Source organism: Macadamia integrifolia, unplaced genomic scaffold (assembly GCF_013358625.1).
Source record: "Macadamia integrifolia cultivar HAES 741 unplaced genomic scaffold, SCU_Mint_v3 scaffold2422, whole genome shotgun sequence".
NCBI lineage: Eukaryota > Viridiplantae > Streptophyta > Magnoliopsida > Proteales > Proteaceae > Macadamia > Macadamia integrifolia.
In genome coordinates this window covers 16,950-43,604 of record NW_024868707.1, presented here as the reverse complement: position 1 = coordinate 43,604, position 26,655 = coordinate 16,950, and the positions used below count along the sequence as shown (strand labels likewise).

Here is a 26,655-nt window from a genome sequence, read left to right as displayed (position 1 = left end):
AGCAACTAAAAAAAAAAAAAAAAAACCTAGAAGAATAATGAAGTGTCTCCCCTCCTCTTACATGAGTTGTATTTATAGGGAATGGGGAGATAGGGTAAAAATTTTCATTTTCTTAAAATGGAAAAAACCACAATTAGTAGGTGAGTTCTTATGAGACCAAAAGTATTAAGATGGAGGAGAGAGAAGAGAGAAATAAACTTTGAGAAATTTCCTATAATTTTTTTGTTTTTTTTTTCTATTTATTTTTCTCTTATTTTTCTCCCTCTCTTCAAATATTGAGCAAAGGAATTTTGCACACCATAACTCACCAGCTATACTAGGTAGTTGTTGTTAGAGAGATATGACGCCCGATAATGTTTAAGGCCTTTAAAATACAAAACTTACAAAAAGAGAGTAAAACCCAAAGTAGCTCCATTCTAAATATATAAAAATGCATGTTTTACTACTTAGATTTCACACATAAATGTGCTCATCAAATACCAGGGCCAAAAGTCAGGGTAAAAACATCAGGGCCTGGTTCAGGGCGAACTGGGCGTGCCAAAGACATCAACCCTTACCCGCCCTGATCCTGACTCAGGGTTAGAAATTTCAGGGTTAGGCCGGCCCTCAAGACCAAATTTTTTGGATTGATACTTGTTCGGGATCATGGTGGGCCAAGGGCGATTCGGGCAGTCAAGGCCAAACTTGCACCACTACCTGTCACATAGCAAATATTGGGCCGCCAGGAAACACTTCTAAGGTGAGTGATCCAGTGACTAAAAGCTCTATAAAATTTATTAAATTGGCTTATATAAATCTTAATATTTGAAAATATATGATGAGAACCCTAAGATATTTATAAATACATCCAAACAGAAATCTAATATATATATATATTTTTTCTATAATGTGTGTGTTTATGCAAATTGTACCAATATTATTATGTGCTTGGGCTGATGGCCCATAGCAATGCTGGGCTCAAGCCTTGGACTTGCCAAAACCAAGTTTCCCGATCAATGGCAATTACAGTTGGAGGCATCCATAATCTTTGCTTTGGGGTAAACGTTGTGCATGAAGGTATAAGAGTTTTCTACCAAAAAAAAAGACTAGAAGAGTTAAGCAAGTTTATTGAACTCTATCACAAAAAAAAAGGTTATGATATAACCGAATCACTAGCACATCGGTTTGCAGTGCTCAGTTGAGCATTTGTCTGAGGATTGATCATTTGATAAGTTCTTCTCAAGTGTATTGCTGCTTGGTTGCACCAATTTTCTTGTTTTTCAAGAAATGCAGCCCTGGCTATTGACCACTATGGGTCTCTCTTGGCCCTTATGCGGGTCTACTATGTAAATAGGACCAATAGACCCTTGAACATGGAAAAGAAAAATTAAATAATTTTTTAAGCATGTTTATAAGTCATTTATGAGGGAAACTATGTGATTGTTTTATGCGGGTCTAAAGGTGTTGCTCTAATAAAAAATGATAAACCTATAATATATGCTTAGGCTATGTTTGGTTTTAAGGGGAATTAAAGGGAAGGGAAGTAAAATTTCCATACTTAAAAAATAAATATATGTAATCATTATCCATGTGACTTTAACATTTTCAAATCATTCCATATTTGGTTATAACTTTACTTTGCATTCAAAATCCTTTACTATAATATGTAAAATATATCATTACTAAATACAGTAAAAAAATTAAGTAGTTTATGTAATCATATGAGACAATGATTATAAACATTTATTTTTAAAGTATGAAAATTTCACTTCCATTCCCTTTAAATTTCCATTACAATCAAACAGAGCCTTAGGGTTTGGGTTGATGCATATTGTGAAGAAAATAAATTCATCAATCACCAAATTTATTTATTTATTTATTTTTTTGTATGGGAAAAAGAACCTTAAAAAGGGCAAAAATGCATCTCTTATGTGAGTTAAACATTACTAAACTATAAATTAAATGAAGGAGCCATACCAACTCTCTTTATAAAACAATAAATGTGGTATTGTTCCTTCAACTTCAACAACTCGTGCGAATCTTGTGTTGCCTACTCCTAGACACAATTGGTGCAAAAAAATGACATTGTCCCCACCACATGAGTTAAAGATGCTCCTGGACGCCCTCCCATTGGCCCCATGCACTGGTGTTGCCTCCACCAGTCTAACAGTATTTTTTTTTAATTATAAAAAATTATGGAGAACAAGATTCTTACACATTCACTTTAAGTGCCAACAACTACTACATAACATATCATATAAGGCTCAAATTATGTGGGCATGTAGATTTTGTGTCCCCTACCGATCACATGTTGACTTTGAGACATATCAAAGCTTACCAAATGGTAAAATAGAGCTATGAAAATCAAGGGTTATGGTATAATGCATAATAATGGTCGGAGCATTGTAGATTTGTAGGTATGCATTCTTGTAACCCGGCAGTCATTGAGAGGGGGGTGAATCGGTGAGTCTAATTCCGATCCCTAAAAATCTGTCCGATGTCTGGCCAAGAAAAACCTGATATACCTGTCCCTGTTTGCACACAGTCGTATGCACACTCAGCCTCTCATAGGCACTTCCAAGTGTGCACACTCATTCTACATTCCACGCACTTCAATATAAAATGCAAACAACAAGCACCCACAACACAGGATTTTTGCGATGTTCGACAATTTGCTTACATCCCCGGAGTAGTGCATGTAAAGGCTTCGTACCTACTCAATACACTACTTTTGATTGCACCCACAGTCGGGAACACCCACACCTAATTTTCTCAAGCCGAAGCTGAGATGGCACTCATAGTGCCGATACAATGTGTAGCACCCACTACACGAGAGCACCCACTCCCGGTGCTTAGCACTCACTAAGCATACAATAAATAATACAGTAGATTGAGGCTTATATCAATGCCCTACAGTTAAGCCTTGCCTAGTAAATACATCCACAACTAGTTAGCATGCTTACAGTTCATCCACAACTAACCTAGCATGTATACATTCATCCACAACTAACCCTAACATACATACATGCATATAATGTAAATCAAAGGTTAGAGAATCTCATAATCGATTGCCTGGGATGACTGAAAACTTGTACTGACAAGTTTGGTGTTTACACATTCTCTCTCCTTGGCTTCTTGCTCTTCAAAGCAAACACATCCTTGCTTTCTTCTCTTCCTCCTTGGCTTTGAGTTAATGTATCATTAACACACTTCAACCACCTCTTTTACCTCATTTAATGGCCTAAGAACATTTATCATCAAGTATTCATGTTCATTAAAGGATCAACAAAGAGGGGGAAGATTCTCTTACCAAAATCGTAGCCTTCCTTCACTCAAAACTCATTTTTCTTGCTTCCATGGTGTAGAGATTGAAAAAACGAAGAAGATACAACTTGATTCACCTAAATCTGAGTTAAAATGAGTGAGATATGACCATTTGAAGTTGGAGCAATGAGATAACCTGAAATGGAATCTTCGTAGGGGTGGCGTAGGCTACACCGGCGGTGCGCACAACAGTGGCGAAATCTGACCGTAGATCTCATATAAAAGATCTTATAATCTAAGTTGTCCGATTAAACCAACGGACAATAGATCCAAACCATTAGATTTGAATCTCGATGACGTCATCATGACGTAGGCGATGACATAGTCAGAAGTGTTGTCGACCACGGATTGGCCACATCAGCGTATATTCCGGATCTATGTCGACTGAACCCATAAAGGAGAATCATTTATAGACCATTAGATCTGGATCTATAAGATCTACTTGATCCAGATCTAAGGGATTGGAATCTAAACTTCGGTGATGATGCACATGCGACACAGAATAGTCAATGCAATATGGTGTAGCGTCAGACCATCATATCTAATACATTTCACCAATGAGAAGCCTCAGATAAGCATCTTCAACGCAAGCTCTTGTACGAACCGTCAGATCGGAATCTGACCAACGTGGCTCAATCTGAGCCGTGTATTAAGGATCCCTCTCATTTTCTTATATACACATAAGCCCCTGCTTCTATAAACTTTAATGCCAAAAACCTCTTATCAATTCAGACCTTTAAAACCTTGAAATTACACAAAAGCCCTTGAAATTTCAAAATTAAAATCCAGAAAATTCACCCAACACCGAGAGCATATGTTGATTTTCTAGTTTGGATTTTCGAACTAGTTTCACGGAAACACTTATAACTTTTTCATACGATATCTGATCAAGATAAAACGAAGTGTGTTGGAACCGTAACTGGACGCTCTACGACTTTCCAGAAGACTCAATCATCTGACTCATCCACGTAAAAAGATCAAAATGCCCATAGACATTTCCAATGACGTAACTTTCTTATACGGAATCGGAACGCGATGAAATCAGAACCGTTGAAAATATTGGATTTTTGTCGTATTATTACATAGAGAACACTTCCTTTAAAAAAATCATCTTCAATGCCGAAACTGCCATCGACTACCACAAATGTCGTAACTTCTTCATACGATATCGGAATGTGACGAAATCAAATGCACTGGACTAGGTAAATTACAATATATCTTTTTCATGAAAAACCAATCTTCCAAAAATGTCATTTTCAATACTGAAAAAGCCCCCGATCATAAATAGACCAATTTTTATAGTTTTGACCCAGAAACCCACACCACCTATTAATGATGTATTAAGGGGGCGTTTGGATCGAATTACCCGTTGGATCAGATTCTAAGGATTTAGGATTCTGGATCTAACTCATATGAATGAGTTTCTTTGGAATAATTACCTTTTGGTAAAAAAACTGTTTGGTTCCCTTGATTCTGTCATTTGAGTCTGAGTGGAAAACTGTTTGGTTACCTTGATTCTGTCACTTGATTCTGAGTGAAAAACTGTTTGGTTACCTTGATTCTAGCCATTGATTCTGAGCGGCTCTGTTATCTCATCGGTGACACTAGACACTGCCATGTCATCATTTTCATCTATATCACCCAAACTGGCCACATCATCACTGTCACGTGGCCGGGTTGCCAACAAGGATAACCATAAAACAACATGCATTTCATTAATATATATAGGGATACATGTAAATTTATTACATGGTATTTGCTTGAAGGGAGAAAGAACCCTACCAGTCTGGTGTTGTCTATGCCCAGAGGTCTGAAAAGACCACGCTGACCCCCACCTCATGCACTGATGTTCCCTACACCAGACTGGCAGGCTTCTTTCTCCCTTGATTGAATAAGACACTCTAATTTGACACGCGGTTAAACTACCTAGATTATGGTTTTCTATTCAGAGGTGTACACACATCATCTATATACATGGTAATATTTAAAGTACCTTTTCATTAAAAAAAAAAAAAAAATGGAAGAAAGAATGGTACCATCTTGGCATATATACATGGCGATATTTAAAGTACCTTTTCATTATAAAAAAAAATAATGGAAGAAAGAATGGTATCCACTGGTATAGATATATGCCCAGATGAGTGTGGAAAAACCATGCTACCCCTGCACTGAAGATTCTCGTATCAACCCTCCCACTGGTTGCATGTGTTGGTGTATACCTGCACCTACGAGTAACGTTCTCTTGCAAAAAAACTTTAAAGTAACTGTGTAGGAAAATTTTCTGCCATATTAATGGGATGTAAATGGATAGCAAAAATCCAAACTCATATACGTATCCAATCAAAGGGTATTCAGATTGAAATATAAATTTTTTATGAAATAATTATCCGATATAGTTAATGATCAGTTAATGATTTCAAGGGTTCTTGAAGTTTATATAGGTTCTAGAGAATGAGAAAAAGAGTCAATATCACTTAAAAGATAGATTAAGAGCAAATTATATTAATTAATGGAGGAAGATCCAGATTACTAAACAAATGATAAAAAATTCGAATCTATATCCGATAAGAGAATATCTAGATTCGATCACATTCAATCCAAATTCGTTTTCTGTCCAATACGTTTACATCCCCACGCTCTTAAATCATATTTTTACGAAATAAGTTTTTCTTCACCCAAGATCTCTTCACCGATGGTGATGTAATGCTACAGTTGAACCCTGGTTCATCATTATTTTCATGTTCAAGAATACCTTATTTTGCCCAATCGAATTGCGTGTGGAGACCTGTGGAGAGATTGATTCATCTTCGTCTTCTTTATGTGCAAATAAACAGGATTCCCATCATTATTAAGAGGTGGACGGTCAATCGTCAAACATTGGGTGTTTCTGGTACTTCAATGGCGTTTTTTATCCCCCTCTCTCTCTCATCTTGGCCGATATCGGTTCAGAATCGAACTGGTTTTTCACGATAGTTAGGGTTTAGAAATTTTTTATCCCATTTTATCGATTCTGAAATCTGAACCGATATCGGCCGGACTAATCCGGATCCCGACTCCGGTTTTTTAAACCTTGACGCAAGATCATCTTTTGTTTACCCCTAGCAAGAAGCAGACTTTTCTCAGTTCTTACGACTCCATTTGAAACCCCCAAGAACCCAACACAGACTGAGAAAAAAGGAAAAAGCTTCATTTCTTTCTTTGTTTGTTTCTTTCTTTCGGCGCGAGATAGTTGAAGTAAGCATAGGGCAAAGAACAGATTCCGCTCCATAACACTTTTCACTGTCTCCCATTTCTTCCATCTTCACCGAATTGAATCTTGCTCTCCTTCTCCTCCTCCTCCTCCTCCTCCTCCTTCCAATCGGCACTTGTTGAAGTTCAAAACCCTATCGGTTTTTTCTGGTTTATGTTAACACCAATGGAGTTGCTTAGATCGCACCTTTCTCGAGTTCGAATTCCTGAGCCTACCAATCGAATTTACAAACAAGAATGCTGCATTTCTTTCGATTCTCCGGTAAATTTTTACTCTCGCATTCTCTGTTCTTGAATACTAACTGTTCTTGATTCTTAAGTTAAGCATTTCTGAAAGGTTTTATCTTGATGTCTGTTCTTTTGAGTTTCAGAAATCAGAGGGTGGATTGTTTATAGATATGAACTCGTTTCTTGCGTTTGGGAAGGATTATGTGGGTTGGAACTATGAGAAGACTGGGAATCCTGTTTACTTGCATATAAAGCAGATGAAGAAATCAGTACCTGAGGATAGACCTCTCAAGAAGCCGACCCTTCTTGCAATAGGTATCTGACTCATGCATCTTTACTGGATGAGTTTTATGGCCTTTCGGAATCTACCAGTTTTGAAGATGCATCCCTGTAATAGTGTAAATTGGTTTTTGCAATCTTCTCAACAGCTATCCCAATTACTGGAAACATGTTAGATATGATTTCTTTTACGGTGCAACTGACTTTTGGAGTTAATGATTATTGGAGAAAACTATCATTTTTTTCGTTCTTGTTTTCTCCGTTCCTGTTGTTATTACACCTATCCCATGTTTCTTGTATGGAAATCGAAGAACCCGAGGGGAAAACTGATACTACTGACTGAAAAGAGGGGGAAAGCTCACACCAGTGATGGAAAATAAAGGACAGGGTGAAACTACTCTACCAACCTTTCCCTCCCCCCTTTCTCAATCTCTCATTTTTTTAACCCTTGTACGTGTAATGGATGTTGAGACTTATATCATATTTACTTAGTTCTTAGATGCTGCTTTTGAGTGTTTTAAGAGTTAACTGCCTATTAATTTTGATGGAGACGAACTTATGATTCTCATAGCAAGCCAAACACGTACCAGTTCACTTATTCACTTCATGCTTGCGTGCAGTCAGGTGTGGTTTAAAATATTATTTTGGTTCTACAGAGGGAAGCTTTGGGTATCTGTTGAATTCAGTACCTAGTCATTTATCATGGACGTTATTTTGAATTTCATCCGCTGTTCTGATGTAGAAATATCACCTACAGCAACTAGGTTTTATTTGCAGGTGTTGAAGGTGGATTTGACAACCATGAACCTGAATATGAAGAAAGTCACAGCATCATCATATTGCCAGAATTCGTGTCTCTTTCATTTCCTTCTGTTGAGTTGCCCGAAAAGGTATTTTATTTTCAACCTCTGTTGCCGCTTAATATTTCAAGGGAGACTTCTTTAGATTGAAAATGTTTATGCACATCTTTTTTCAAAAATTGCAGGTCAGATTGGCTGTTGATGCTATTCTAATGGCTGAGGGTGCTGAGCGGAAAGAGCAAGTAGCATCTTGGACAGCTGATAAGAAACTACCTAGTAGATATGCCATGGATCTTCCACAGATTGGCAGCGGTGTCATTGTGCCTCCATCTGGGTGGAAATGCTGCAAATGTGACAAGACTGATAATCTTTGGCTAAATTTGACTGACGGAATGATTCTCTGTGGGAGGAGAAACTGGGATGGAAGTGGTGGAAACAACCATGCTGTTGAACACTACAAAGAAACTAACTATCCTCTCGCTGTGAAGCTTGGTACTATAACTGCTGATTTGGAAGGAGCAGGTAATGCTGTCATGCATCTGTAGTTTTTTAAGTTAGAAAAATGTGCACCATCACCCTGATGAATATTGTCAAGTCAGTTGTTAAAATTTGACCAGATGCATGCACATTGGCATAAATTGGAAGTTGTATTCTGTGTTGGGCTATTGCTAGTTGTTTTGGTTTCGCTTTTGATCTTCTAACGCTTTTTTTGAAATCAGTGTACAAAGAAACCAAGTGGCATCTGGTTGACAGGATTATGTAGGCTATTTTCCTATATTTCCAGAATATAACTTTCTCTTATCAAAGTTGATTGAAGTTGATATAGAATGAGAATAATGAAGGAAAAGATGTTTGAGACAACTAGGGCTGGAAGGAGCGGTTTCTCTCCAACTTTTGTCTAAAGAATTAGAATCTAGATTACAATAATGTTAAATTCTTGAACTCAAAATTATTTTCTATTGGATGATGTTTTCCCCCTTTGATGTGCTTCTGCAGCGCGCTTCAATTCTGAACTACGAATACTCAAACAAGGATGTTTTCCCATTCCACTCAATTCTATACAGCTCCTGTTTTCCCATTCCACTCTATTTAAAGCCATGCATAGTATCTACCCTGATCCATCCTCATCTTTTGTCATGACTTATTCCAAAATCATTTTAGGCCCGTCCTTTCCGCTTGTAACTACTTCAATCTGAATCATGTCACTTCTCCATACTGGTGCATTAATAGATCTTCGTTTATGCCACCTCAAATAAGTAGTCTTAACTTATTATGTATTGGAGTTACTCGTAAATTACCTGTAATGTATTTATTTTTTATTTTATTCTCGCTAGTTTTACTATTCATCCATCCCAACGTCCTCAACCCAGCTACAATAATATTATTTATTTGTTGTTCTTCAGTGCCTAGTTTTCCAATCCATAAATCATTGCTTGGTCTTGTAGCTTTCTTATAAAATTTTCCTTTTGAGTTGCAGTGCAATGCGTCCATCATACAACACACCAGGCACATGTTGACTTATACATACCCCTAAACAATTATGAGACCCTAGTGCCGGATCAAAATCTCTGAGAATGAGAAAATATCCTTACAACTGTAAACCAAAAAAGAGGCCTCAGACAAGTACACTGAAACCAATAAGATGAACCCTATGTGGGACTGAGTCACCGAGACATCATCCTTCATCAGCCGACTCTTACTGCCGTACTTCCAAAAAGAACAGTGCTCACACTCTGTGTATGTCCCTCCGGTCCTTGAATTCCGTGTTTTGGTTTTGCTACACCACTAATTGAATTTGATTCCATTTAAATAATATAATTTGTAAAATTCACAAACCACAAAAGAGGCCTCAGACAAGGACACTGAAATGGATAAGATGAACCCTATGTGGGACCGAGACATCATCCTTAATCAGCTGACTCTTAGTGCCCTACTTCCGATAAGAACAACTGTGTATGTCCCTACGGTCCTTGAATTCCGTGTTTTGGTTTTGCTAAACCACTCTTAAATTTGATTCCATCAAAATAATATAATATGTAAAATTCACTTGAAAGATCAAAAACCTTTCCTTTTTAATAGGCAGTTAGGTCAGGAAAATGGACATCTCTGGTCACCGATAACTGCATCATTTGATTGAGGGGATCTCTTGCTTTTAGGAAGATAGCTGTAATTGTGGAAATGGGTGTCACACAGTCATCTTGAACCACATCATCATGTCTTCTATCAAAAAGACTTCTTTTAATAAGATTGTAGGCTTATCTTATCCACGAGGAAACCTGATTTTTCTCTATTTAATTTCTGATACCCCGCATTAATGATTAGTAATTATAAGTTGCTCAAAACCTTACTCTTTGAGATGGTCAACAGGGTCTTAAATATTGAGGCCTGAAATCTTACTGTTTATTTATTAGGTGTTTTTATCATGTTGTTGAATCATTGCTTCCTATACATACAATGGGTTTAATTATGTTAATCTGTTATGGCAGCTCAGATGTTTACTCTTATCCGGAGGATGAAATTGTTGAGGACCCGCTATTACCACAACATTTGGCATTTTTTGGCATCGACTTCTCATCGTTGCAAAAGGTTAATCATTGCTTTTTTTGATGTGCATTTATTTAAGTGCAATCAAAGTGGCTATGTGATGCTTAGGCATTTTGGGCTTTGAAGGCAGATTGGCAACCAAGTGATAAGCATAGGTGCTTGGAGTGTAATATTCATTAAAAGTCAAGTATCACTGTATGCATATACTAAAGGACTAACTTGATAAATATAAAAGTTATTGGAAGATACAATCTCGCATCCCCCAAAAAAAAAGAGAAAAAAGATGCAATCAAGAGGGTGTACTTGGCGCAACGGTAAGGTTCCTCCATTGTGACCTAGTGGTTGTGGGCTCTAGTTGGGAAACAGCCTCTATGTGAAAACAGGGGTAAGGCTGCGTATCTTATGACCCTCCACAGACCCGGGAGCCTTGTGCACTGGGTACACCCTTTTTTATTGTAAGCTAAATTTAGTTGATGTGAAACTAAGCAATTCAGAAGTTTGAAGTAGTGAGGAAGTAAATGAGAATTATATTTTCACGCTTTTTAATTACAGTAATGTTAAGTGTATTTTTAGTAAATTTCTTGATGATGAACATGTGGATGTATGTTAAATGGAAAATGGAAGCTATGGTATGCCTTTAGTCCCACTCGATTGTTTCTACAGAGCATGTTTGAAGTGCCAACTTGTCCTTTATGAAATCTATATTTACTTATTGGGTGTCGATTGTTGGAATATTAATATATGATATGGAAACCCCTTGGGCATCTATATCAAGTGTCTTCAAGGATAACCCTAATGGTGGCTGGGAGGAAAGTGGTAGCCATTGAGTGAAGTTCTTTGAGCTGGATAAGCTGGCAGTGGGCTATGGCACAATACTAAGAATAAGCAAGGTTTGAGATTATGATTTCAACTAAAACTTTGCTTATTTCAGCTGACCATTTTGCTTGGCCATTTCGGTGATTATATGGCCCTGTTTTGGTCTGAATCTTCAGGGAAACCATAATTAAGCATCTCTAAACATATTGAAACCTTTAGATTGTAAACAAAAAAAAATCTAAAATTGTAGTTTGGTTTCGTTCCGGACTCCCGAGGTTGTCATGTATGCCATAACTTGCTGCATACTTTCTCAAATATACCGTATTCAACACAATTTATTATTAGAACACACAAGTTCAATGAAAACAACTAAAATATGCATTAAGAATGAAGAAAAACCATTTAATATTATGCAATATGTTAACGTTTTACAAGTACAAGTATTACAAGTAGTCAAGTACAAGTGTACAACCAAGGTTGAAACACACCTATGAAACTGTTTAATGTAGGAGTAGATTACAAGTAACTAACTCTGCAGTTTATAACCCCAAACAATACAAATAGGAGCAAGAAACAAAGAAATAATACCATCAAATAAACCCCCAAGGATACAATACCCATATAGGAGCAAAACTAGCTCAAAACCCAACCCGATAGGAGAGAGAAAGACCTTCTATAGAGCTGGAGAGAGAAAGGTGCGGCCAGGTCTGTGGGAGTCCGATTGAGCTATACTTTTGGGTGTAGATAGTCCCTAGGGAGGGCACAAAAACCCCCAAATATGAAGGGCTTCTGAAGGCTGGTTATGGAGTTACGCGCTTTCTTGATTTTTAGACCTAAGAGAGGGAATGTGAAGAATTCTGCAGGAACATCAACTTGTCTTCTTCAGATAACCTTCAAGAGAGGATCGATTGATCTTCTTAGAGTATAGAACTAGTCCTCCAAAGGATTTGTAGATTAGATCTCAAACTTGGACAGCAATGAGGGTCGATTAGCTTCAAGAACAAGAACTCTTTGGCTGGCTGATTCTGATTTTGTATGCTTTAACAGGTCTGAACTTCTAATAACAATAAATAGAAAATAAAAATAGAAAAAGAAGAATTGATGGAGGGTTGAGAAGGGTGAAAGATAATAAAGGAATGGGTATCTCACCACTCAGGTTTTGGTTATCACACCCCTCAAAGGTTGAGGCATCTCACCTCTCAATAACAGTTTTTTTAGCTAAAGAGTAATCACTCAATAATTCATTTATTCAAATCTTCCATTATGAGTACATAGGTTCCTCTATTTATAGAGGGCAGAATAGCAATCAAACTATTTAGGAGCTAGTTTCCCAATAGGACTAGACACTCCTACTACAACTAGGAGCTAGTTTCCTAATAGGACTAGACACTCCTACTATAACTAGGAATTCAAAATAGGACTAGGACTTGACTTTATGACTCCAACATGGAGTAGAACTAACTAACTAATAGTCCATATAGAACTTTACAACCGACCAATGGCCTAATGAGCTTTTATTGAATTAAATAGCAACTAACTAAACTAATGAATTAAATCCCGTTTTTCTACCTTCTACCCATATTTTAGGCCCATTAAAGTGGTCCATTTCAAAGAAAACCCATGGGATCAAAGACCCAACACATATATAACACAACCCAAGGCTTATTTGCAATAAAATAAGCCCAAGTGACTTATCTACATCACTGTTCCTCCAATTCTATTTCAGTACCATATGGAGTTCCGGAAGGTTTGAAACCTTTGGGGAAAAAGGGTATACCTCTAAGTTTGAATTTTGCACTAATCTTGTTCAAATGTGGCAAAACGTCGTTGTAGATCCATTGTAGTCCTCAACACTTTGTTTCTCTAAGAAATGTTGGTGATTTGGCTTACCCAATCTGGGGTTTATTTTTTTGGACTCCCCCTAACAGGCAAACCTCAAACCACTCAATTGGAACTGTGCTTTTATATGCACTGTTTTGTATTGTTTCGGTTGAAACGACACCGAAACTAAAATTTCGGCCCAAATTGCAAAATTTCATTTCTAGTAAGTCTGACCTGCGTTTCATTTCGACCTTTGTCAAAACCAAATTTTTTTTGTGAAATCTCGGTCATTTCAACTGAAATTTTCAAACCATGAAAAAGAACCTTTTGGTGTTTGCAAGGACTCTGATGTTTTGTCTAGTGATTGGCTAAGTGCCTTGAGCTTGAAGATAGTAATTGGATTTCCATGCAATGCCGTATTTTGAAGAAGGGTAGGTGGAAGTTGATCTCTCTACATAGAGGAATGGATGGTGGTGGTTTTGTGTTGGTGTCAAATTGTCCTAGGGAGGAATGCAGCAAGACAATGATTACTCTGGAAAACAAAATCTATGGCTTAGATTAATCTGCTGTCATCATTTACTCATTTAGATTGAACTTCATCCCATCAGCGTGTTCCCAAGCCCCAATTAAGTTCCAAGTCTGGAAGTTCCCTAAATTATTAGATTAGGTTCTGGTACAGAGCATCCGGAACCTATTTCCTCTCCAATTTTGGAAGCAAATCGATTTATCTTTCTATATGGAGTCATCTGTTGTTTTGGCCTCCAGACCAAAGCAGTCATCTGCAACAGTGTGATGAGAAGCCTCCATGACCTCAGATAAGTATCATGGTGAGTGAGTTCTTTGTAATATCTCCTGCAATGATGGGACCATTGAATTGGAAGAGTTTCTAGCAAGACGTTGGAAAATTCCCTTGAGGGTGGGTGGCCACTTATGCTTGGGTTTTGGCATTTAATAAGGTCTTACTTTGCATAATTTGCAGCACAAGGGGGTACACACTATCTATGTCTGTTAGGAGGAATCTGCAGATCATTTGTTCTTGCAATGCAATATTGCCAATTTGCCATTAAGGTATGGGCATATTTTCCTGATCCTTTATGGGTTACAATCAAGTGATCAACTTGGTGTAGGTCCCTGGAGAAACTATTTATTAGGTGGCCTGGAAATTCCTTTGGTGAGAAAGGAAAGGTGTTGTGGGTTCACTTCCTTGTGGAAGGAAAGGAATAGATGGGTTCTTGAAGACAATCCTGTAGTTTTTCCTAGGCTATGTGCTGATATTGCCTGGTATGTAATTGATTTGGCCATGGCATGTGAAGAATTTATCAGGTTACATAGGATATGTTTCTCTTCCAGCTGGGATTCCATGCTTTTTGATTGATGTACTCAGTTTTTTTTTCGGTGGGGTGGGATGTTCTTTCTTTGATGCATAGTTTTTGTTGTGAACCAACCCACCCCCAACCCCCCCAAAAAAAAAAAAAAAAAAAAAAAAGGGTTAGGTCCCTAAGATTATCAGTCTTTGAGACATTTCTTCAATTATGTGTAGTTGTGTTGCAAAATATTGTTGTTGTTGCGGTGGTGTGGGTGGTTATTTCTATTCTTATTTCCACTGCAAAAGGAAATTAAGTCTTTCTTATTTCCAGACTGAAATGACAACTGCTGAAAAGGAACTTGACCAGAATACCAATTTTGATTGGAACCGCATACAAGAAAGTGGAGAAGAAGTGGAACTGCTTTTTGGACCTGGTTACACAGGGCTTATCAATCTTGGGAACAGGTAGTTTTGGTACCTTCATTTTTTTTTCATTAAAAATTACTTATCTATAACTGTTTCTTTGTACATTGCTTTTCTGTTGCAGTTGTTATTTGGCGGCAACAATGCAAATAGTATTCTCAACAGATTCTTTCTCTTCAAGGTTGGTCTTATTTTTTGCTGCTTATAAATTAGCCATTCACCTTTGTGGAAACTGAATAGGTTTTCTCAATTATTTAACTCTATTTATTTATTTAATTCTTCTATCAGGTATTACAAGAAACAGTCTCTGAAACACGCATTTGAGAGTGCTCCTGCTGATCCAACTCTAGACCTGAATACACAGTTGTAAGAAAATACTATCTTTTATATTGTGGCTGTCTTAGCTTCCATGGGTAATGCTGGTGTGAGATTTTCCTTTTGATTCTAAAATGGATCATTCAAATTATTGGCAGTTTGTATTTGTTGAAATGCCTTCATTTTATAGTTTTGCTTCTTAAACAAATCCGATGATGGATGATTTATTTATGTCAAACACAATGGTTAGAAATATTTTGATATTCGAGTTTTTACCTTTTGAATTTGGATTATGAAATGATTCGGGGGGAAATAAGTGCCACAGTGGCACCCTTATCAAATATTTTGCATTTTTGGGGATATTTACTTAAATGTCCTGGAATATGAGCCATTTCATGTGAGTGTACTGGCTGCTCAATTTGACCATAAATTTAGTTATTAAAGATTGTTGTGAGATTATAATTACTTAAATAGAGGAAAGGAAAATTTGGACTTAATCAACCATGTTAAAAATATGTAAATTTTTTTTTTCTGAAAATTTATGGTTTATTTTTTTAGCACTGCAACAGATTAATATACACCTTTTAACTCTAGGAAACATTCGTAGATTTATTGGGATCAATCATTCATTTGTTGTTGGTTTTTCTTACTTAGGATTCAAACTGAGGCATGCTTATTTTCAATTGTTTCAAATGAATTTGTAAACTGTGTGTAAATCTTTTTCTGCCATGTCCAATGAACTTAATATTTGTTGTAGATTGTGTTGGGTAGGAGCTGTCAATTTTATGATTAAGAATTTCTTTTCTCTCTTATTTTCTTCCCTCCTCCCTCTTTTCAAAAGTCTTTCCCTATAGCCTCTAACATAGGTTCTCATCCAAGCCACATCCATCCATGTGATACACCTTTTGGCATTCAAAGCAGAGAAACAATCTAATATAGCAAGTCCTTAAAACCACTGGTCTAACTGAGACATTCAGACTGGTTTTTTTATTTGAAACTCATTTAACTTTGGAGGGGTCGCCAAGTTGGAGTCATGGAGATAAAATTTGGAAACAAAAGGTCTTAAAATAAGTAGAACAAAGACGGAGTATGTGGTGTGTAACTTTAGTTATACTTGAACAGTTAATGAGATAGTGGATATCGTGAGAGGGTTATCCCTCGAAGTGGTTATTTTAGGTATCTAGGCTCAAACATGAAGTGGTTACTTTAGGTATATGGAAGTTGATTTTATTCAAAGAAATAAAATAGGATGGATTAAGTGGAGTGGTGCGTCCGGAGTGCTATATTATCGGTATATTCGATTAAAGCTTAAAGGAAAATTTTATAGGACTGTTATACGACCGGCTATGATGTATGGTGTGGAATGTTGGACAATTGAGAAATGTCATATGTATAAACTAAATGTAGCAGAGATAAGGATGTTGAGATGGATGGATGTGTGGCAAAACTAGGAGGGATAAAGTAAAGAATGATCGCATTAGAGTAGAGTTAAGAGTAGCTCCGACCTCTGATACATGATAAGCTTCGAAAATGTCGTTTGAGGTGGCATAACCACGTTCAAGGAATGATTTGATTCAGGTGGAAGGCACTAAAAGAGCCAGTGACAGGCCTAAAATAGCCCTTGGCAAAGTGGTGAGAAAAGACATGCATGGGTTAGGACTCGTATCTTGTATGTTTACGAGTAGAGCTGATTGGAGAGCAAAAATCCATGTAGCCGATCGCATTTAGTTGGGATAAGGCTATGTTGTTGTTGTTGTTGTAGAGGCTTTTGCTACCAAGGGTTGTTTTATCTATAGCCAATAACATCATACTATTGATTGGCATTCAAGGAAGAAACTTTGCGTTTTGCTAGGCTGAAGCCCAATCTGCTACCAAGGGTTTGTTTTATCTAGAGCCAATAATATCATACTATTGACGAGCATTAAGGAAGAAACATTGGGTTGGTGCATAGAATCTGTTTAGGCATTTTGTTTATCAATATTTTGGATTTTTTTTCCTGTTTTTCCCCCCTACTTTGTACTTAGATTTTCTTCTCTGTTACTCGTTATCTTAAGCATCGCTACAACATTTTCCTAGTTTATCTTTAGTAAACTAAATTACTTTTTCTTTAGTAAAATCTAAATTACTTACTTTGGGTGGAGGGGGGAACCTATAATGTTCATATTGTGTTTTCTCCTCTAAGTCCATGTTGGATTGTTGATGTGAGCAAAACACTTAAATGTGCACATTGTTTTAATTCTACTACTACGTAATTTAAGTAGCTTAGCACAGATAGAACCTTTGTCTAATTTATAAAAAAGAAATTAACTGCTTAAAAGAAAGTTTATATGTAGAATTTTTTATGGAATGTGCAAAGGTTGGTTACCTTTTGTCAACACCAATTGTAAACACTCACATATTCATAGCATTTTATAGTTGTGCTATTACTTAATTGATAGGTTTGTAGATTTCATGTCAGATCATTTTTTAGGTGAAAAGACTGTCAAATAGCGATGAAATGACTATTCAGTTCTAAGCAGGCCAGGTTAGCCTGGTGCTTTTCTATTGTTTCATACCTAGCCCGAGTTAAGGTGAAAAACATTGAGCTGGGGTGCCTATGGCAGAGCAGCCCTGTTATGCCTCTGTGAGGCATTCACTCTTGGACTGGGTAAATTGCAGTAGCATTAATAAATTATAAATAACAAGGTAAAGGGTGATGAGATAATTTCTAGAACTACATTAGGCTTTCTAAACATCACATGTAGGGTTGTAAAATATTTTAGCTTCAAGGTTGAGAAGAAACGCGGCTTCAAGCAAATTCATAAACATTTACTAAGCATTGGAAAAGCATGGAGGCGATTATATATGTGCTTAATGGGTTAATATTGTTATTTAATATTTCTGATAAGTGATTTGGTATTTTTTATTAATTTATTTCTTTACTATTATGATGAGGGATTGTCTAAATGACACATCTATATGTGTATTTAGAACCTGACACTTTTTTTTTTTATCGCCCCTTGTCTTATTTCCAAAAGTTCTTTGTGTTAGTATTATAAAAGGGTTTTAAAAAATATTTTGAAAATGACTATCATTATATCATTATCAAAAGCTGTCATTGTCATGTACTTTTTTTTAGTGCATATGTGAAATGACATTATTTACCTTAGTTGAAAAAAATGCGTTATGTTAAAAGGTAAAAAAGTAAGGTTACGAATTATTTGACATGTTTAGGGGGTGTGAATAAGAAAATCCCTTTTGATAATGAAGATCTCAATAGTACACACTGGAAAGGACTCAATAGCTCAAATTACTAAAATTACCAAGTACCCTGGCTCCTGTTATAAGAGTGAAGAAAATAAAAGAACAGATCCAAGCTCCTTATGCTTTCTTTAATTGACTCAAATGACTCACCCTACACATGATTAGGACTCTCCCAAATCACCAAAATGCCCTGGGTCTATGAGAGGGAGAAGAAATTTAAAAATAGAACATAGTGCCTTGTGGTTCCTTTAAATGTCTAGCACTGCATTTTAACAACTTGCTGTCAATCTTTATTTTCTTCTCTGCCCAATATTCTTCCTGATTAATTTGAAGGTTTTTAATCTGTTGATAAACCAAGTTGTTAGGGTTACTTGTGCCTTTTGGTGGTTCAATGTTTAATATGTTTATTCAATGGTAGGGCAAAACTGGGACATGGTTTGCTGTCTGGGAAATATTCAGTCCCGGCAAAGGAGGTATGTAAATTATTGAAGTCATGATATCTTTATGCCATGTCTGTTTTAGAGGGAAATATATATATTTTTTTTAAACAGAAAATTGAAATTGCAAATTCTTCATCAGATTTTAGGATTTTAACCAGAAATTGAAATTGAAATCCCTTTACATCCTTTCTGAGTCTGCTGCTTCACTTTTGACAACGTGAAATAGAGTAGTCAGCTATGATATCTGATCTGTAACATTATTCCATAGGATTTTTAATGTGGTTTGGATCACGACAGGGATATATCTGATTCGGATTTGCTCAGTATCAGGTGGTAGAACTTAATCAAATTCAGATTGGATACAGATCCAATGGATAGGGGCTTGATTGTTCCCAAGTAATCCAGATTGCATCAAGGCTAAACTTGATTGATCCTTGCAGATCCTATTTAAAACTCGGATTGGCTTTGGTTGATCCTGATCCAGACTGGTTACCCGAGGCAAGGATTACATACAAACCTTGATGCCAAACCCAATTTATGTTGTAAACTATTCATGCCTGAATTTATTTTCTCAATCTGTTCTGCCGATAAATGTATCAATGTGATCATTTTGGGTTACATATGGGTTTCGTTTCTTTGGACCGGCACATTTAAAGGGAATCTTTGGATGTGCACACTCAGTTGTGTGACGTGGCTGGTCAGATAGGGGTGGAATTTTGTCGTCAGGTAGACACCAGGGAACCTTCTCACACATCAAGTTTCAGTGTAGATAGAGTTGACCAAGTTGAAAAATAAAGCAGTAGAAATTCAGGAGTACTAAGAGGTGCATACCGTTGCTTAGACCACCAAGAGGGTACATGATACCAATGCGTAGACTACCAAGAGGGCGGATGCTGATTCGTGGGTTGGTATATGATTCAAATTGAGCCTGGAATTTGACATGTGGCATATCCAGATCATTACCGAGGCATCCAACAGAAGTGCCACATGACACTTTCACATGGCATAGCTATATATCCTTTCCAAAGATACTCTTTGGGCATGCCCATTCAGAGATACTTTTGCCTTCTGATATTCCAAGCAATGAAAGATAAAGAAGAGAAAATGAGTGTCGCTATATAATCTTGAAGCCTAAAAGACCTGATCTGCTGATGAATTTCATTTTATATTTATTTTATGCTATGCAATTCATCTAGATCCCTCTTGAAATTTCTTCTTGAAGTAATCATTAATCTTTTGTGATGCCCTTCTTTTCCAGTTGGTCACACTGACCATTAGATTTCAATAGTGTATATCGACTTTAAAAAATATATATATATATATATATTTTATTATTAAAATTTTCTCTCCCCACACTTGACTACTATGCATCTCCTTTTTTTTTTTTTTTTTTTTCAGAAGCAGGAAGGGATAACTCCTCGCATGTTTAAAGCAGTTATTGCGGCTAGCCATCCTGAGTTTTCTAGCATGCGGCAGCAGGTAATGTGTTGTTTAATTTAATTAGATTCTGAAGCTGTGAATATGCCATCTTTACTTGGTGTCTGATTTCATATTCTGGTGGACATGTCCTTAATGTAGTTCCCTTTAATGGTATAAGTGCCATTGATATAGAATAATGTCCTGAAAATCAAATCATATGTTAAATCCTTGTGGAGGTTTAATTGAGTTGTACTTGACTAATATATCCTTTTTTCTTATGCCATCAACTACTTTTTAGGATGCTTTGGAGTTCTTCCTACATCTTCTTGATCAAGTTGAACGGGCTAATACTGGAAAAACTGAACCAGATCCATCAAGGAGTTTCAAGTTTGGTATTGAAGAACGACTTCAGTGTTCATCTGGAAAAGTTGCTTACAATAAAAGGGTTGACTGCATTCTCTCTTTGAATATTCCTTTGCATGAAGCTATTAATAAAGGTAAATTCCTGCAATAATAGGTTATGTATTGGTCCCATCCTCAAGTTGTCTCCTAATGGTCTCATGATTTGAGAGTTCAGAACAGCTAGAAGCATTTCAGAGGTTGAAAGCAGAAAAGAGTTTGGAAGGGAAGGAAGTGTGAGTTAAATCAACAAGCATCCAATGTAATACTTGATTCCATCATTTTCCTATATCCTACTAATGTTATCTTAATCTGTCAGTTCTGCAGAGGAAATTATACGCCCAAGGGTGCCCCTAGAAGCATGTTTGGCAAGCTTTTCAGCTCCAGAGGAGGTTCATGATTTTTTCAGTGCTGCCTTGAATTCTAAGACAACAGCAATTAAGTAAGCGTTGTCAGTTTACTCGTTTGTTTGTAAACATCATCAACTTGTATTATTTTCATGTTCTAGGAAAGCATAAGAAACTTCTCATTTATAGGGAATGTGTGATGCACCTCACTTCATTAATGTTAGTCCTACGCCCTGTGGGGCATGCAAACTCATCAATTCGGGCCTAGATTGGGTGAGTAAGCTACCTGTTGACTACTTGGAAGTAAAAGCTACTCAGAATTTGAGAAAGTGTGAAGTCCTTGAAACCAGGCTGCTAATGCCCTGGTATTGTTGTAGTAATAAAGATGATCAATGTCAGTATTTTTCCTCACCTTTGTCAAATTATTTTCCCCATTCCCTCGAAAGATCAGAACATGGAGGATTTATGTGACTGGTGTACTTTAAAACTTGAAGGAAAATTCTATAGGACTGTTGTGCGTCCAACTATGATGTATGGGGGTGGAATGTTGGGCAGTTAAGAAGTTTTATATAGAAAAGTTATGTGTAGTGGGGATGAGGATGTTAAGATGGATATGTAGCAACACTAGGAAGGATAAAGTAAGGAATAAGCATATTAGAGCTGTTTTGGGAATTGCTCCAATCAATGACAAGTTCCGCGAAAGGTGTTTGAGGTGGTATGGCCATGTTCAAAGGAGACTTGAGGACGCCCCAGTTAGGAGTGACCTAATTCAGATTGAAGGAGCTAGAAGAGCTAGGGGCAGGCCTAAAATAACCATAGGTGAAGTGGTGAGGAATGACATGCATAGTCTCGATCTTGCCTCAAGTTTGACATTGGATAGAGCCTATTGGCGAACAAGGATCCATGTAGCCAACCCTGTTTAGCTGAGATTGTCCGAACTTGGTGGGCTGTGCCACTTTCCTCTCAAACTCTTCTTCTTCTTTTGTTTTCTTTTTCTTCTTCTTCCTTTTTTTTTTTTTTTTGGGTGGATCCATTAGCCGACCCCATTAATTTGGGATAAGGCTGAATTTGTTGAATTCAATTCTCCCTGTACCTTTAAGTAGAAATGTTCTGAGTTGTCTCATCTTTTGCAGAACTGCTGGCTTGACTTCATTTCCTGATTACCTAGTGTTGCATATGCGGAAATTTGTTATGGAGGAAGGCTGGGTGCCCAAAAAGCTTGGTAACTTTGATGACTTTTGCTATTTTTTCCTGCAATCAGTGTATGTTTTCTTGGTTTTACATAAGTTGTCTCAACTTCTGGAATAACTGGTGCCACTGTTGTCATTTTTCCAGATGTCTATATAGATGTTCCTGATGTTATAGATATTGGTCACATGCGAAGCCAGGGTCTTCAGCCGGGAGAAGAACTTTTACCACAAACAGGTCTGTTTAACATGGAACAGTATTACTAACCTCATCTTTACAGTTTGAAGATCATTTTCTTTTCTTAGTATGCCACTACAACCTGAAAGAAGGGTCAAGCCTTTAGTTGGTTGTACCGATCCATATGTTCTACACGTTTAGTGGAAAAATCATGAGTTGAATTAGGAATCTGAATTCTAAAGTAAACTCTTGTGTTATTTTCTTTTGGATAAATTCTTCTTCTTCTTCTTATTATTTTTTTTTTTATTATTTTTAAATTATGGATTGTTATTCATTTATTCTACTTTTTCCGAAACCAGGCTATGTTTGAGGCAATGAGGGATTTTTAATGAAAATGAGGCAATGGTACTGCCTCTTTTCTCTTTTTTATTTTTTTAATTTTGAAGCTGGGAAGAGGAAGAAATGAAACTACATCAATAACATTCATCCCAAAAAAGAAAAAAAAAGAAAAAGAAAAAAAATACTACATCAATAACCTTCTTTGAATGCACCTCCCTCTCATCGATTTGCACCACCTCATAGTCCGTCCTGTAGTTGAAGTTACATCATAACTCCATCTTTGTTCTACTTATCTTAAAACCTTTTGATTCCAAGATTGATCTCCGTAACTCCAACTTGGTATTAATCCCTACTTTTATCTCTTCCACCAAAGCAAGTCATTAGTAAAATAGATATACCATGGAACATCATCTTGAATGTCTCTGATTAATTCATCCATGATAAGCGCAAACAAATTCTTCATGTAACCTGCTTGTAATTGGGATTTGCTACCTTGAACCCACAGTTTTTACACTAATCGCCACACTATCATACATATCTTTACTTATGTTTTTTATTTACTTGAAATACTTCTCTTTCTAGTACTTGCCAGATTAACTATCTAGGACTTTGTCATAAGCTTTTTCCAGGTTAATAAAGGACAGATTTCTTGTGCCTTAACAAGGGACAGATTTTTTAAATCATGGATATTTTGAACTGAGGACTCCAAGCCTTAATATGAAGGATCTCATCCCCCCTTTTCTTTCTATTCTCAATATTCCCCTCCCCCCTTCACTCAGTGCATTTGAACACTTTGTTTTGCATTTTCCTATAAGGTGAACCAAAGTATCTGGCTGAGTGCATTCAAAATCTACGATAATTGAAGAACAGAGATAATGAACAGTTTTTTTCTTTTTTTTTTTTTTTTTTAATTCTTTGATATCTATATTGCCAATTATTTTCCTCCTTTGTTGCCCTCCATTATAGGACTGAATTCCTTGTCAAGGTTTCAGTTTCCCTGTTTCTTTATTTTTTTCCCGGTTGTTTGAGCTTTTAGAATGAGTGGGTTAGGAACCTACGCTGGAAAAATTTGAAGACAGGAAAATGGTAACCAGAATAAAGCATGTTCTCATTTTTCTAAAGGATTCCTTGTTAGTTGAAGCAGTTTCCCCTATCCGGGATGCTTTCATGCATGCATCTGAGTAGAGGCCTTCATGCCTCCAAACAAGTGATGAAATAAGGGTTATCCTTACTAATTTTTTTTTTTGTGCAGTTGCTGGGACTGGAGTAGAAGCAAGTAAACCTTCAGCCAATGAGGATATTGTATCCCAGCTTGCAGACATGGGATTTGTCTATCTTCACTGTCAGAAAGCTGCTATCAACACATCAAATACTGGTGTGGAGGAAGCAATGAATTGGTTACTTTCTCACATGAATGATCCAGGTATTGTGGCCTTACGATACAAAATTTGTCTCTGTGATAATCACAAAGACAACAATATCATAGGTCACTTCAGGCTTCAAAAGGATGTCTGCACAGCCCAAGTTTGAGTGGGCTAGCTGGCTAGCTGGCTTGATGTATTTTGTTGTTTCTTGTTTCCAGATATAGATGATCCTATTTCACAAGAGGCACAGACTGCTGAGGTGCTGTTATCATTTGTTGACCAATCAAAAGTTGATACATTGGTGTCATTTGGATTTGAGGAAGAGGTTTCTAGAAAAGCATTAAAAGCATCGGTGTGGTTCTTGTATCCTCTTAGTATTGTCTTTGGTTAATAAGAATATTCTCCCCTGCCATCCTCCCCCAACTTTTTTTTTGCCTTGCAAATGTTGGAGCTTTCACTACTGCATTATTGATGTTCAACTATTCACAGGGCGGGGACATTGAGAAGGCCACAGATTGGATATTTAACAACCCCCAGGTTTCTGCTTCGGCAGAAATGGATACCACATCTAGCAGTGCACAAAGTGTGGCTGATGAGGGATTACCTGATGGAGGAGGAAGTAAGTTTCTTGGGCTTGACCTTTCTTTCTGCTGACCAATATAAACATCTAGAATTCCAGATGCTTCTATTACTTCCATGTGTAACTCATTGTATTTATCACAAGGATTTAGGGATTGGAACTCAGGATTGGATGGGTCCTGGCCAAAGCTGAGTTTATTCGGACAACACAGCTGGTATTTTGTAAATCCATGAGGGGATAATTTGGGGAGATCAGTGGTATTGGCTGGATTGGTCCTGGCCGGCCACGAGTTAACTCGGCCAATATGTTAATGATCCGTCAATCAGTAGTTTATCATTCTAAATCTCCTAATGTAACTGCTCAAATCTGAGACATGCTTTTGGGTGGTGAAAATTTTTATTTTTTTGGGTGGTCAATGTTTTGGAATGAAACATTACTTGTCAGTTTTTGTGGCCTTTTCTACTAGGATTTGCTCCATGTAATGGAACAGATGTTTAGACGTTTAGAGATATTAGGATGTTTAAGCAACAGGGACACGATAGTATATCAATGATTGGCAGTCAAAAGTCTTCCTTCTTGGCTGATCATTACTGTGATTTGGTTGTCTGAATGTGTTAATTGTATAGCTTGTTCCGGTGCAATATGAATATTGATCCTAGTTTTCACACTTGTGCAGAGTACAAGCTTATTGGACTGGTGAGCCACATAGGTACCTCTACTCAGTGTGGGCATTATGTTGCTCATGTCTACAAAGATGGGAGATGGGTAATCTTCAATGATGACAAAGTTGGGGCATCTGTTAATCCCCCAAAAGACATGGGGTACTTATACTTCTTTGAGAGACTGAACTGCTGAAAATGCGGGAGTGGTGACTGGCTGGCCCTGTACCAGTAACACCAGGGTTTTGGTCATTTTGCAAATGGCTTTGACCATTGGTTCGAGCAGTGGTAATGGAGCTGTTTTATCCTAAGCTGCCGAGTTCTCATTGGTCATCATTTCTAATTCAGCAATTGCTACCAAAATAAAACATTCTTTTTCCTTCAATTTTATTGGAGCTTTCATAAACGATTTGTGAATATAGAAATTACTAGATGTGGTTTATCTCATTCCTTCTGAAACTAGTTAAGCATGTTTGTGTTTTCTCCTTGTTCTGTTTAGGGAAGGTGACCTGAGAATTTTTTAGAGAGATTACTGTATATCACCCAAGGTTTTACTTGATCCTCTAATTTCTCTCTTTTTATTTTGTTTTATTTTTTAATTTTTAAGATCAGTAAACAGAAGTAAGCCATAGTTTTTGTGTTTGGGGTCTGTGGGCCACATTCACTGTTGCTTGTGAGTCGATCCCCTTTTTTGGGGTTTGTATTTTCTGGGTGGGGTGAGGAGGATCACCCAAGGTTTGCTTCTCCCTTTTCATCCTTCCTCGATGCCTTAAAAATCTTGGCCTTTACCGTTGTCATTAATGTTGCTGGGACGAGGATCATATGATTGTCAGATTGTGGGTTTTCCTTCTTGCATACTGGAGGAGAATATTTTCCTAAATTTTTTCTATTCCGGATTGGGTTATGATCGCGATGCCTTGGGATTCATAATTCTTTATTCCCGATTAGGCTATGGTTGCAATGCCCTGTGAGATAAAATATTCCGTCCATGTTGATGTCTCTGCGGGCATTTTCATTGATCCCATGTTAATGTTAATTTGGTTGGCAAGTCTTTTAACTTCAAAGATTTCAGGATAAATAGTACCTACGTACTCCCTATGTTATTATCTTCTTGAAGCTTCCCCATGTTCATAGGCTCACAAATCATAGTCCATTATTCTAATCAAAGTCCATTATTCTAATCATCTAATGATACATTTTTCTATAATGGACTTCTGAACTAACCTATTGTTGACCCTCCTCTGCCTCCATTAAGTGTATTTGAGCCTAGTTGACAAAAACTGAACTTTAATATTTTTTGTGGGGTATGCGCAGCCTTCGCCATAGTCTATTCCTTTGCTCTCTCATGTAAAATGATATATATGGGCAGCATGATTCTGAAACTTGGATTCGATCGATGAGAATTGACTGAATTAG

At 37.0% G+C, this 26,655-nt stretch overlaps 1 protein-coding gene and 1 long non-coding RNA gene across 2 annotated transcripts; both read left to right on the top strand.

The window, feature by feature from the left end:
- Nucleotides 1-6,283: 6,283 nt before the first annotated feature.
- Nucleotides 6,284-25,806, top strand: LOC122066504 (ubiquitin carboxyl-terminal hydrolase 14). Its single transcript, XM_042630320.1, has 19 exons — nt 6,284-6,814; nt 6,924-7,095; nt 7,837-7,949; nt 8,045-8,381; nt 10,351-10,445; nt 14,678-14,811; nt 14,894-14,950; nt 15,058-15,135; nt 18,746-18,800; nt 20,166-20,246; nt 20,485-20,683; nt 20,764-20,821; nt 20,905-21,027; nt 22,066-22,154; nt 22,268-22,357; nt 23,889-24,059; nt 24,219-24,352; nt 24,490-24,619; nt 25,257-25,806. Exons 1-19 carry the CDS (start codon nt 6,707-6,709, stop codon nt 25,433-25,435), a joined length of 2,403 nt encoding a protein of 800 aa, XP_042486254.1. The 5' UTR covers nt 6,284-6,706; the 3' UTR covers nt 25,436-25,806.
- On the top strand, nt 15,152-16,282 carry LOC122066505. Its single transcript, XR_006136376.1, has 2 exons — nt 15,152-15,795; nt 15,859-16,282. It is a non-coding gene; the product is annotated as an uncharacterized LOC122066505 (long non-coding RNA).
- Nucleotides 25,807-26,655: the final 849 nt, after the last annotated feature.